General features: G+C 51.1%; 1 protein-coding gene across 4 annotated transcripts in view; it reads right to left on the reverse strand.

Annotated features, from left to right (window-relative positions):
- PDE6B (phosphodiesterase 6B) overlaps window positions 1-12,527 on the reverse strand; it is a 46,038-nt gene that overhangs the window by 16,130 nt on the left and 17,381 nt on the right. For all 4 annotated transcript variants that reach the window (XR_013993799.1, XM_081056407.1, XM_081056406.1 and 1 more), the window contains 2 exons: window positions 11,964-12,116; window positions 11,725-11,814 (listed from right to left, as the gene is read on the reverse strand). Coding sequence is in view for 3 of the 4 variants with exons in the window: in XM_081056407.1 (XP_080912533.1) it covers window positions 11,725-11,814; window positions 11,964-12,116 (243 nt within the window). In the remaining variant the exon portion in view is untranslated. The remainder of the gene's footprint in view (window positions 1-11,724; window positions 11,815-11,963; window positions 12,117-12,527) is intronic.

Below are 12,527 nucleotides of genomic sequence, written 5' to 3' on the forward strand. Positions count from 1 at the left end.
CACGCGGGAGGGGGGCCCGCGGGAGGGGGGCACGCGGGAGGGGGGCCCGCGGGAGGGGGGCCCGCGGGAGGGGGGCCCGCGGGAGGGGGGCACGCCGGAGGGGGGCACGCGGGAGGGGGGCACGCCGGAGGGGGGCCCGCGGGAGGGGGGCCCGCGGGAGGGGGGCCCGCCGGAGGGGGGCCCGCGGGAGGGGGGCCCGCTGGAGGGGGGCCCGCCGGAGGGGGGCACGCGGGAGGGGGGCACGCGGGAGGGGGGCACGCGGGAGGGGGGCCCGCCGGAGGGGGGCCCGCGGGAGGGGGGCCCGCGGGAGGGGGGCCCGCCGGAGTGGGGCCCGCGGGAGGGGGGCCCGCGGGAGGGGGGCCCGCGGGAGTGGGGCCCGCGGGAGGGGGGCCCGCGGGAGGGGGGCACGCCGGAGGGGGGCCCGCGGGAGGGGGGCCCGCGGGAGGGGGGCACGCCGGAGGGGGGCCCGCGGGAGGGGGGCACGCCGGAGGGGGGCCCGCGGGAGGGGGGCCCGCGGGAGGGGGGCACGCCGGAGGGGGGCCCGCGGGAGGGGGGCACGCCGGAGGGGGGCCCGCGGGAGGGGGGCCCGCGGGAGGGGGGCACGCCGGAGGGGAGCACGCAGGAGACCCATCGCGCTGTTTTTTTCTGGAAGGCCACGCCAACACTGCTGTAAGAAATGTCTCCACAACAACCGTATTTCTAGGAGCTTTTCACCAGCCCTCGCACGACAACTCCACATAATTAACTTTGCCATCAAAGCCCCACCACCTTCCTGCCCCCCTACAGTGGGTCAGCTGACACCCTTCTGCAGACCTTTCCAGCAGCGCGCTGGCTCTTAGCATGTCACACAGCCCTGCCTGCCATCAAGAAGCATCGCACCACAAATGTGAGAAATACGTTGGACAAGAGTAACTTTGAGACAGTAAATAATAGGGGGTTAAATCCCCTTACTTCCCGAATTACAGGAATTGAACCTACTCCTAAGAATTGAAAAATCTCCCTCCTCCTAGCTTCCAGCACGTCACACAGGCAGGTCGGCTGCAAACGCCATCAGACTCACACCCCGAAGTGCTGTGCATACCTCCGTGCTGACTCCTCCCTCATCCTCGTCTGAATTGTGTTGGCTGTTGTATCAGGACCTATAATTGTAATGGTAAGCTGGCGTGATTAATGATCCCAGTTGGCTTTGCATTTTCCACGCTAGCCATTGTCCCTGTGTCAGTAAAACAATACCACCCACGAGGCCTAGAAACCTCCCCTAACTATTACTAACAGAAGCCACCATACCAGTACTCCCTACAATAGCTATTTCCATTAACTGAATATATGTGGGACAATGAATTGCCATGAAAATACTGATCCTGTCACCACAACAGTCCTCACTGTGAAATGCGGACTCTGCCCACTGTAATTCCGAGGTCCTGGAGTGACATGGGCGTTCAGGTATCACCAGGCCTAACATCACCGCATGCAGAATCTCAGCTCCCATTGGTCTGAGTGTGCTGCTAGTTATCTGTATCCTACTGTCAATCACAGTAGGCTGCAAGGAGGACTAAAGCAGACCCAGTAGGAAAAATCATAGCCCTCTCATGACTGTCATACGACAAATAACCACCATCATGACTTACAACCCAACCACAATTGTTGACATCTCTAACATGCATCCTAATAGTGACCACCACACTGATTCTATTCACGTGTGGCCTGCCAACTGCAATGCTTTCACACTTGGAATAAGGTCCCTGCTTACTATCTCCACTTACTATATCAGAGTTTGGAGGCCTCCCCCATCATGCTTCCTGCACAAGAGAATGGTCAAGCAAGAAATAACAAACTACTATGACAACTAGCTGACCAGCCAGCACTAGCAGCTACTGCAGCACCACTTAATGGGTAGGTGCCACCGGCACACACCTCACGGGTAGGTGTGACTGGCACACACTGCATCACTGACTTTTCCATCCACACACAACCCAAAAACTAAACAACAATTTGAAAACACAAATGAACAAACTGTCTATTACCCATAATTGTGATATCTACATTAACTGTCTCCTTAACACCAAAAATGCCAGTACTGGAGTAGGACGTTAGGTTAGCCCAGACCAAGGGCCTTCAAAACTTCAAACCACTACATGGAGCTCTTACAATAAGGCCCGCAAGACTTTCCCACAGTAACTGACTGCAACTAACACCTTCATTAAGCTAAGGCTTACCAGGTGGGTGCGCTTTCCCCCAGTGAAATTTCAGCTAACACGTAAACACCCTGGTTCACTGGCTGCACTGCACTTTGGGACATAAAGGGGGAAAGGCCGGAGGGAGAGGCATGGATAGGGTGGAAGCTGCTCCTCTGAATACGCCGCCGACGTGGAACACGGTGCAGGGCCTGGCACAGAGGGGGCCCAACTCTGTCTCCAGATCACAGTCCAGTGCTTGCTTGGCTGCCGCCTCTGCTCACAAGCCGTTGACATTCCATCAGACCAGAAGGACCTTGGCACCCTGCACCTCACATGTGGTGCCTGAGCTGGGACAGTGGGCACCGCCCTGGGCCTTGTAATCGTGCTGAGCTCGGCCATCCTGGGGCTTTGTGAGCAGATGATGAAATCCACAGCGTCGCTGTAACTGCCCATGCATTTGTAATAATTCTATTTATAGTCACGTATATTATACTCGGAGGGTTCAGAAACTGACTAGTCCCACTAATAATTGGACCAGCAGACAGTATTCCCTGGAAGAAGCTTCTGACTGCTCCCTCCCTCATTCTTACCCTCATTAGCCTCATCAATTACCCTCATCAATTAGCCTCATCTATAGTCCACCTCGCGGGAATCACTGACCTGTCTACCCTCCATCTAGGTAACCCCGCCCCTGCAGGAGACTGCTGATTTAACCATTTTCCCCTCCATCTAGGAGTTTCACCAATTTTAGGTTCTATTAACTGCACCTCTACAGTTATTAATATAAAACCAGCTTTGTCCCAATACCAGATGCCACCATCCATTTGCTCAGTTCTAATCATAGCTGTATTGCCACTGTCTCTCCAAGCCTTAGCTGCAGGAATTACCGTGCTATGGACACAGTCATTTGATTGTGATAAAGGCGAACTGGCACTTTAAGAGAACAGCCCCAGAAGCTGGGAGGTTTAGATGGAGCTGGGCGTCCTCTCCAGGCCTGACTTCCTGTTAAAACTCTGTGGTTCTAGGGGCCGCCCAGGGGCTCAGGTAGTTGGAGCTCCGTGCTCCTGACTCCGAAGGCTGCAGGTTCGATTCCCACATGGGCCAGTGGGCTCTCAGCCACAAGGCTGCCAGTTCGATTCCTCGAGTCCCGCAAGGGATGGTGGGCTGCGCCCCCTGAAACTAGCAATAGGCAACTGGACCTGGAGCTGAGCTGCGCCCTCCACAGCTAAGACTGAAAGGACAACAACTTGACTTGGAAAAAAGTCCTCGAAGCACACACTGTTCCCCAATAAAGTCCTGCTCCCCTTCCCCAATAAAATCTTTAAAAACAAAACCAAACACCCCAACTCTATGGTTCTAACTTCCGGGGCGTGTGTGTTGGGGGTTGGGGGGCGGTACATATGGCACCATTTGGAGAGGTGGCCTTTCCTGCTCGCCGCCGGCTGCAGCTGTGCCTTCTCACACGCTGTGTTGGTTTTGCTTTTTCCTTTTCCCAAGTAAACCCTTTTAGGCGGAATACCTGGAAATTTATCCAGTTGACAAATGCTTTTTCTTTTTTGACTGCAGGAGAAGACACCATCTTTTTCTTTAAAAAAAACAACCAAAAAGCTTTTATTGGGGAATGTTGGGTCACAATGTGTTTCTCCAGGGCCATCAGCTCCAAGTCATTGTCCTTCAGTCTAGCTGTGGAGGGCGCAGCTCACTGGCCCCTGTGGGAATCGAACCGGCAGCCCTGCTGTTCAGAGCTCGCGCTGTAACCCACTGAGCCATCCTGCAGCCCCGACACGATCGTATATCGACATCTAAAGTACTTTTTGGCCACCCCCATATGTATGCCCTTGTCCCAGCGGGGTTCAGAACAAGTTCACATACTGCTACATGGTGATCAGAGAGAAAGGGCCTTTTGGATACAGAGGAACAGTCTGGGCTATAATACCTATGGCTCTATGGGGTTTATTGTAGGAACCCATCATGAAATCACAGTGGGTACAGACACTGACACATGAGCATACTCTACACCCACCACTACAATTATTGCCGTTTCTGCAGGAGTAAACATGTCCGGCTGGTTAGCAGCCCCACAGACGTAACCAGAGGGCTGCCTGCTGTCCTGTGGGTCCTGGCTTCCATCTGCTTACGCACAGTGGGACATTTAGCAGGACTGTCCTTGCCAAGTCATTACTGCACATTGCACTTCATGACACAGACAACGTCGGAGCATTTTCACAGCATCCTGTCACTAGGAGCGGCATTTGCTGTCACAGGAGGATTTCTCCGCCGACTCCCACAACTTCCAGTCCACACACTAAAATCCCCCTCATAAGGAGATCTGTCGGCACCAACGGAACTTCACACATTTCCTCAGCCCATCAGCAAGACCCCCCACGCTACTGTGATTACCGGCTGCACAAACAACATAAAGTACCAGTTCACCCGTGGGCTTGTTCATCATTAACCACAGTGACATCAACAGTTGTATAGTCCGAGAGGCATTCGTGTCCCAACGAGAAGCCTGCACAGCAGGATTACCAACCACTCATCTGGAGCACGTCACACCACCTGCTGGAAGAGCCCACGTACAAAGACTCAAAATAAGCAAAGGGATTGAACCCTTCCGACTGTTCATGCCAGTATCGTAGCCACTGCGTCCTTCCCCACGAGCCGCACCTTAGCAAACTTACACAACTTTGTCTTTGTATCTCCATGGCAGATCCCTTCCAACTAGCCTTTCAACATGCAACACTGCCCATCACAGAACAATTGCATTTCGATGACCACACAGTGACAATTATTTCCTTAATCGGCTCTTGACCTGTACATTATCTCACTTACATTAACAACTATCTGAACCCACATAAGCACAGCAGTTGCACAGGAAGCAGAAACAATCAGGACCATCTTACAAGACACCATTTTAATCGTACGTGCCTTGCCATCGCAATGGACCCTCTACATAACGGGTGAAATTAATAACGCCTTTCTAACTGAAAACATAGGGCTACCAGTGATACTGAAGATAAAGAGAATACAGGATCAGAAGACAAATTTAGACTGCTGCATAATGCTTAATGAAACCTGAGGCCAGGAGGCTATGCCTTGCAGTCATTGTACCTACAGAAATGAGAATTCCCAATACTAATTTCATCTGCAGATATTACACACGCATGAGCCACCCTTTCCCTGGGCCCCAAAACAGGTGCTACCCCGGGATCCTTAGCCAAACAACCTTCACACCCATATGACCAATCTGTACTACAGACAGTGTTCTGGAATTTGCAGGTGAAACCAAAGCTTTATACCTATCGTCTGTGAACTAGTGCCATTAAAGCACCGAAAAAATGATCCACATTCATATTCTAAAGCTCATGACGAGCTAACTGGCATTAACCTTTTAAGTTAAATAGTCAGATTATAAACTGTGTCCCTAACAATAGCCACAACTGGGTAGAACAACATGATTTTACTACAACTTTGTCAATAATCCTCACAGTATTAATTATAACACAACTGAAAATTTCAAAACACTTATCACTATGGCCCTGAACCTGAAACGAAATATCAAAACACTCCCTCAAAATTAAAATGAATGAAAATTTATGTTCCTCTCTCATTACCCCTAAGATAATAGGACTATATATTGTAAATTTAACCATCATAGCCCCAAGTATTTTATTTCTATCAACCAGACGATTAACAACTGCCTAATTGCCATTTAACAATGTGCCATCCGGGGAGCAGTGCAGAGCGGCCCGAGCACCACCTAGGTGCCTACTGGGGCCCTGGCACCCAAGGACCTGTGCCATCCCCACGCTGTATGTACACCAGTGACCTGCTCTTGGTGCATAAATTCACAGAGAAACATGAATGGATAACAACAGAAAATGGTGTTAGATAGTGGGAACCATCAATTTTGCACAGAAAGCTTTGGGAAATGTTGTTTATTGTAGATTGCCTGAAGTTGGGACAAAATTGAACAAACAAGATGAATTTGATGCTTTGGAAAGTGTAACAGCTGCTAGTGAATTCTAGTCTCCTCTATTCAGGAGAATTAACGGAATTCTTGCAGTAAACCCAGGACTTGTCAACGATCTTGTTCTGAGGACGGTTGGCTGTGGGAGATGACACTGAAACCCTTCGTAATCGATGAAGAAACATGTGAGAAAGACATGAAATCTACTAAATAAAGTAGCATAAACTATTTAGTCTGGCATAGTTGTCTTAAATCAGTGGTGGAGAGAAGGTTTAAAATAGCAACTTTTAGTAATACCAATGGAAAAAGTAACTACAACAGTGCTACTGGAAGAAAATACCTCTTATACATTGCTTTGTACCCTAAACTAATGAGAAAAAAAAGAAAGAAAAAAAGAAAGAAAATACCCCTAACTTGAATGATTGCAGATAGACATAATATGCACCTTTTTTCAGAACTCCCTATGAATTTTAGGCTAGACTACAGTCATAATATTCAGAGTTCCTGCGATAATTTGTGGTAAAATCTAGTTATAAAAATTGTGTAATTCAACAATAATATTGTTACTTTACACACTATATAATATTACAACTTGCTTCCATCCATCTGGGATTTGGGTGCAAATACTTAATGATCTTTCCATCGGAAATAACTGGCAGTGGAGAAAAGTTTTGTTAGTTATTACAGTGTCACATGATGAACAATACTGTCTAAATTTGCAATATACTGTGTTTGCTGGTGCTGTTTTTATACAGTGAAGCAACAGCCTTGCGGAAGACAACGTGTAATAATAAAACATTCAACTCCTTCATTAAAAAACTAAACTATGTCTAATTCAACCAAAATCAAAGCAGATACCTACTCACAACCATAAAAGTCAAACCTGAACCCCAATATTGACATCACTCATTCTATTCATCTGCTAGGCCTGCTCCCACTGACTTACACCCACCACGTGAGTATCAATAAACTTAGGAGTAACCATTCATCTACAGGAGGAACAGCTATCCTTGGATTGCACCATAAAACAAAGCACCCCCTTGCTCAACCACACCACAAAGAACCCCATCCCCCTCATCCTCATGTTGGTAGTTACCGAAACTATCAGGCTATTCATTCAACAAGCAGCGCTCACCAGACAACTAACAGCCAGCGCTGCTGCCTGCATCTGCTAACTTGCCTAACCGGAGGGGTTACTCTAGTCATTTAAACATCAGCACCACTGCAGTTTTTATTACATTTATTATTCTCACTGTAGTAACTGTCCTTGAATTCACAGGCCTATGTGTCCACCCTTCTTGTAAGCCTCGAGTTATGTGCAAACACCTAATGACCCAGCAAACCCAAGTATTCCACAGAGTTCAGCCAAGCCACTGACCGCGTAAGAGAGCCCTCTGAGCCCTGCTTGTAACACCTGGCTTCGTATGTAGCCCTAGTGTTACTAGGTGTATTGACAACTTCCTATTGGTCACTGACATGAGATGGCACCTGAGAAAGCACTTTCCAAGCACTTTCCAAGCGACTCAGATGGGCTCATTTTTTTTTTTAATCATCTCAGAAGTCTTATTTTTCTCTGGAGTTTTTTGAACTTTCTACCATTCAAGTGTAGCCCTGAAATCTGAACCAGGTGGATGGCGAGCACCTAAGGCATTTGCCCCTGAACCCCCTGGAAGTACCGATTCCTAATGCCCCAGACCACCAGCCTCTGGAGTCTCCATCACACGGGCCCCCCACAATGTGATGGACGGAAACCACAGACACAAGCTGCATGCCCATTTGTCACACTGCCTGGGTGTGTATTTCTCGGTGATCAACATTCTTTACGGGCGCTCATGGCTCCGTGTAACATCGGCTCTACCTTCCTTATTGTATGGTGTCCATGTCACACGCAATCACCACTTTGGATCGAAGGCACTGCCTGATGCTGACACTGAGTAGACGTGGTTGCAGCATCTGTGTGTGTGCAGTTACTGTTGAGGCTCTTGTTCTTCCAGTATTAAAAAGCACAGGGGCCTTCCAATCAGTTTGTTTTGGTATAATCCCACCACGAATAACAAGCCTTATGCTAGCACTATGCATGCACACTGCTAGTCTCATTGCCTGTCATTACGTGTTCAGACTGTCAGGTAAACGTCTGTAAGGAAAAATCAATCCTACACGAATGCAGATTGGACCCAGCATGACCAGCATGCTGACTTTTGTCTGTGACATTCTCCCTAGCAGCCGTCACATTCTTATCACTTGACCTAGAAATCGTGCTCCTCTTACTTTTACCCCGTGCGTCCCACACAGACAACCTAAAAGCCACACACACCAAAGCACTAGTTCCACTGCCACCATTAGCTCTTAGTGTAGCGTATGAAAGACTCAAAAGCAGTAGAACACACTGAATAAAGACAATTAGTTTACACCCAAATGAACATTTTGATTTGTTAGAGTATGATTAAACTAAGAATGACCCAGCACCTGTCGTCTACAACAGCACGGTGCTGGGGTTGGCAGTGCCCTTGACTGCAATACGCCAGTCACACGGCATTTGTCACTGGTAAGCGTAGGAAGGCCAATCCCATCAATAGTCGTAATAGTAAGTGTCTTAATACCGAATACCTCCCTCACTTAGCTAATAATGACAGTCAACTCAGCAGGACTGCCAGCCTGAGACGCTGAGTGAGGACGTCACTTACAGCATCTAACACGTGTGGTGCTGACAACACACAGAACCTCAGCCTTCTCCGGTGCTGGATGTTCTTCCAACTACTATGTTAGTAGCAGTTACATGTTTATGATGAGTAACACAACCGGTGGCCTAATAAGTAGGTTTATTGGCCTATTTATACCAAACGAACACGATGACAAACAGCCTCCACCTGTCCCTCACGTTTTTTTCTGATCCTGTGAACACTTGTGTTAACGTACAACATGACCTCTCTCCGCGGTGCTCCTGCCAGGCAGTCCCACCTGGCCAAAGGTCCCTAACCCAAAGAAAGGCAGCCATCGCTGCCCTGGTCCTGTCACAAACATCTCCGATGATGACAGTGACTGCCTCACCCTGGCCCTATTCCACGTTCTATGTGAAGCAGCGCTCGTTATTGCTCGCTGAGGATGTGAAAGGCAGCTGAATGTTGCGCTCTTCTTTTGTCTTCCACTCCTGTGGGGCTGGCCCTGCACCCATCTACGTTCAAAACCTCAGAGGCTTTTAAACATCCTCACAAGCCGGTACTAAACTCCACTTCTGCCTACTCATTGATCTAATATTTTGGAAGGCCTAGCATGCTGAGCAGCACCTGTGGTAAGAATCCCTCTGCACGGCCCCCACTCAGGACAGGGAGAGGCACGAGCAGAAGTCCCACCGCTGGCTCTGTAGTTCTCACAGCCGTGTCAGTGACACGGGTGACGGTAAGCTCAAAATCACACTAAAGCTGACCTCATAACACCAGCATGGGCCAGGGAGCTGCGTCCTACACAACTAGACTGGGAAACAAGGGCTTGAAGCGGAGTGTGGGGGGAGGCGGAAGAAAGGGGGGAAAAAAAAGAATTAGAACTACTATTACGTTCCAATTCCTTACTCAGTTCTGGAACGTGGCAAGCATTATGTCCTAGAGGGAAAAATAACTGAGGAAGAAACTGGAATAAACCAACCCTAACAAAATAATAAAAATATTAAAAAAAAAATCATTCTGTAGGTTGGGGGATTCCGATGAAGAATGCAGACAGTGACAAGATAATGTAACTGTATTGAAATACATGAGACCACGTCAGCGAGTGGGCTGGAGAAAAAGGCGCTGACCTCAGTCAGCAGGAAAGGGTGGGGTCTGTGACACTAAAGGCAAAAGAAACCGCACATGAACACTGCACCCTGGTTTCCCATGGCACAGAGGTTAACAATCGTCTGACCACCCTAAACACATGTACTGTAAGTGAATGGATGGCACGTGACGGAAGTGGACACTTACATTGCAGCAAGGGCGGGAGGCTAGAATGGAGACTCAGTGTGGACTTGGGTGGTTATGCCGTTCTCTGCACAGGATGACTCGTCCTCGTCCTCGCTGTGCTGGGGGAGAGGGCCTAGAAGCAGACACTCCAGCAGCAATGAGCTCACCTAGAGCTCAGGTCTTGGCGTGTAAGACCATCTCCAATGAAAGGAACCAATGCCCCATCAGAAATGGCCGATTCCAGGACTGGGCATGACACACACAGAGCCTGGCGCACCAGGGAGTCCCAGGAAGAACAGACGCGCAAAAAACCCAGAACAACAAAAGCCAACCAAACAAAAAACAACCCAGACCCCAATCACGGGGACATTGGGGTGTGTTAGGGGCCCAAGCGCCACTGAGGGGCTCTACTCGCTGCAGCTGGAACAAGCTCAGCAACCAAGTCAATAACGTCAGTAACCGTGAGTCCAGATAATAAACAAATACTCACATAAATTAACAAGTTGGCAAGAAGAGACAAAAGCTCTATGCAAACCCCTGCTCCTGTAATGTGGGGCTCAGAGTGACTTCCTTCCAAACAGTCCCCCAGGGGCCTTACCAGATGCAACTTAAGCTGTGTCACGCTCACCTCTCGGCCCTTCGGTTGGCCCCAGCCGGGCCCTGAGGTCCCTGCTGCCAACCCCCACCCTGCAGTCCTGCTGGCCTCAGGCCCTGGGCATGACTTCCCTCTGCCAGGGCACTCCATCTCCCTGAGTGTCCTCCCACTGCCCCTTCCACGGGCCACCGTGAGCACCAGGACAGCTGGCCTCGTCCCCCTTGACCCTCGTCCTCCCACATGGCCCTGACTCTGGGGGTGTCTCTCCTGGAGGGTTTTATCACAGGTGCCTCACTGGGCTGGCCAGGCTGCTCTTGAAGCCCTCAGGAGAGATCCCCCAAACTCAGCCCTTCTCTACAGACGCTGAGATAAGCTCGGAACCTGTCATCATTCTCAACAAGTTTACAGCTGGTAACCAGGACACAGACAGAACAGAAGGTGGGGATGGTGTGGAGTGACTAGGTCACCCCCAGCGTCCTCTGAGGCTCAGCCTGAAGGCCCCATCTTGCACCGCTTTGCCAGCCCCAGGGCCATGAGGGCAGCTGCCTTCTGTCCATATTCCCAACACCCACTATTTACTCAGGGCTCCCATGGGCCAGGGACTCAGAGGCAGGGGGACATGAAGGGGACCGACCCTCACGTGCCTCATGTGCCCCACACCCTTTCCCACAATACAAGGTCCCGTCCTGCTCCCTCAGCTCCCCCGCCTGCCTTGCTCCACTGCTATGCAGCCAGGGACCAAACCTAGCAAGGAGCTCGGCCTGCGGACCCTCTGCTCCCGTTGTCCACACATCCCAGCTCTTTCCAAGGAGGGTTTCCAAGGTGGCTGGTGAGCAGGGGCAGTGCCTTCAGCATCGTAGGTGTTCTCGTCCACCTGGGGTGGAGCACGAGTGGATGGGCACACGAGCGAGAGACCCATTCCCCCCAGGCTCCTGGTGTGGCAGAATGGCAGGTCTGCACACTCACACATTACTCCCACGGCCACAAATGCCACTGGACCCTGTCCCTGGGACCCTGCCCTGGTGAGCACAGCACCGCCAGTCACAGTACCTGGCCGCGGCGCGTTTCGCAGCTGTGCAGATAGCTCAAGTGGTATATCTTCAGGTTCAAGGTGCCAAAGTTCAGGTACTTCAAGAAAACCTGAAACACATTGCAACAAGAGGAGTTAAAAACCCTGGCTTTCAGCTGTGCCTTTGGGGGCAACACACACACACGGAGAGCTGTGCACACGCCCTGCCAGGCACAGGACACGCGAGCCCTCGGGGACAGAGAAGCGACCCGAGACTCACAGCTTCGTCTTCACTTGTGAAGCACGGGCCATCCAGCTTGTTCACAGCCATGACCACCGCCACCACGTCTTTGCCGTTCATGATGGGTGTGGCCAGCATGTTCCTCGTCATGTAGCCAGTCAGCTGGTCAGCGAAGGAGCTGAAGTGGGAGCTCTGGGGGGACACAGGACAGAGGCTGTCACTCTGTGGGCCTGGAGCCCTGGCACCCCCACCCCTGGGGTCCGGGCTGAACTCTGTGGAGGCCCCTGCTGACAGCCAGGTGGCCCAGCCTTGGCGTTGGGAGCCCGGGAAGCACACGAAGACTCGGCCACTGGTCTGTCCCTATCTCCCCACCTTGGCTCCAATGACCCCAGGCTCTGATTCTAGACTCTGTGGACTCCTCCCAGGCACTTGCACACGCTGCACCCCACCTGGGCTGTGGGCCCCCACACCTGCCTCCTGGATGCCACTAGTATGTTCCCTCTGTTCATCCGTAAGCCCCTCCTGCTCCTGGCTGCCCTCTCATCCGCCCTCGTGCTTCGCCCCCCACGCTCCGGCCCCTCCCCCCGTACTCCTTCCCATAAA

The sequence above is a fragment of the Rhinolophus hipposideros genome, assembly GCF_964194185.1.
Source record: "Rhinolophus hipposideros genome assembly, chromosome: 1".
Classification (NCBI taxonomy): domain Eukaryota; kingdom Metazoa; phylum Chordata; class Mammalia; order Chiroptera; family Rhinolophidae; genus Rhinolophus; species Rhinolophus hipposideros.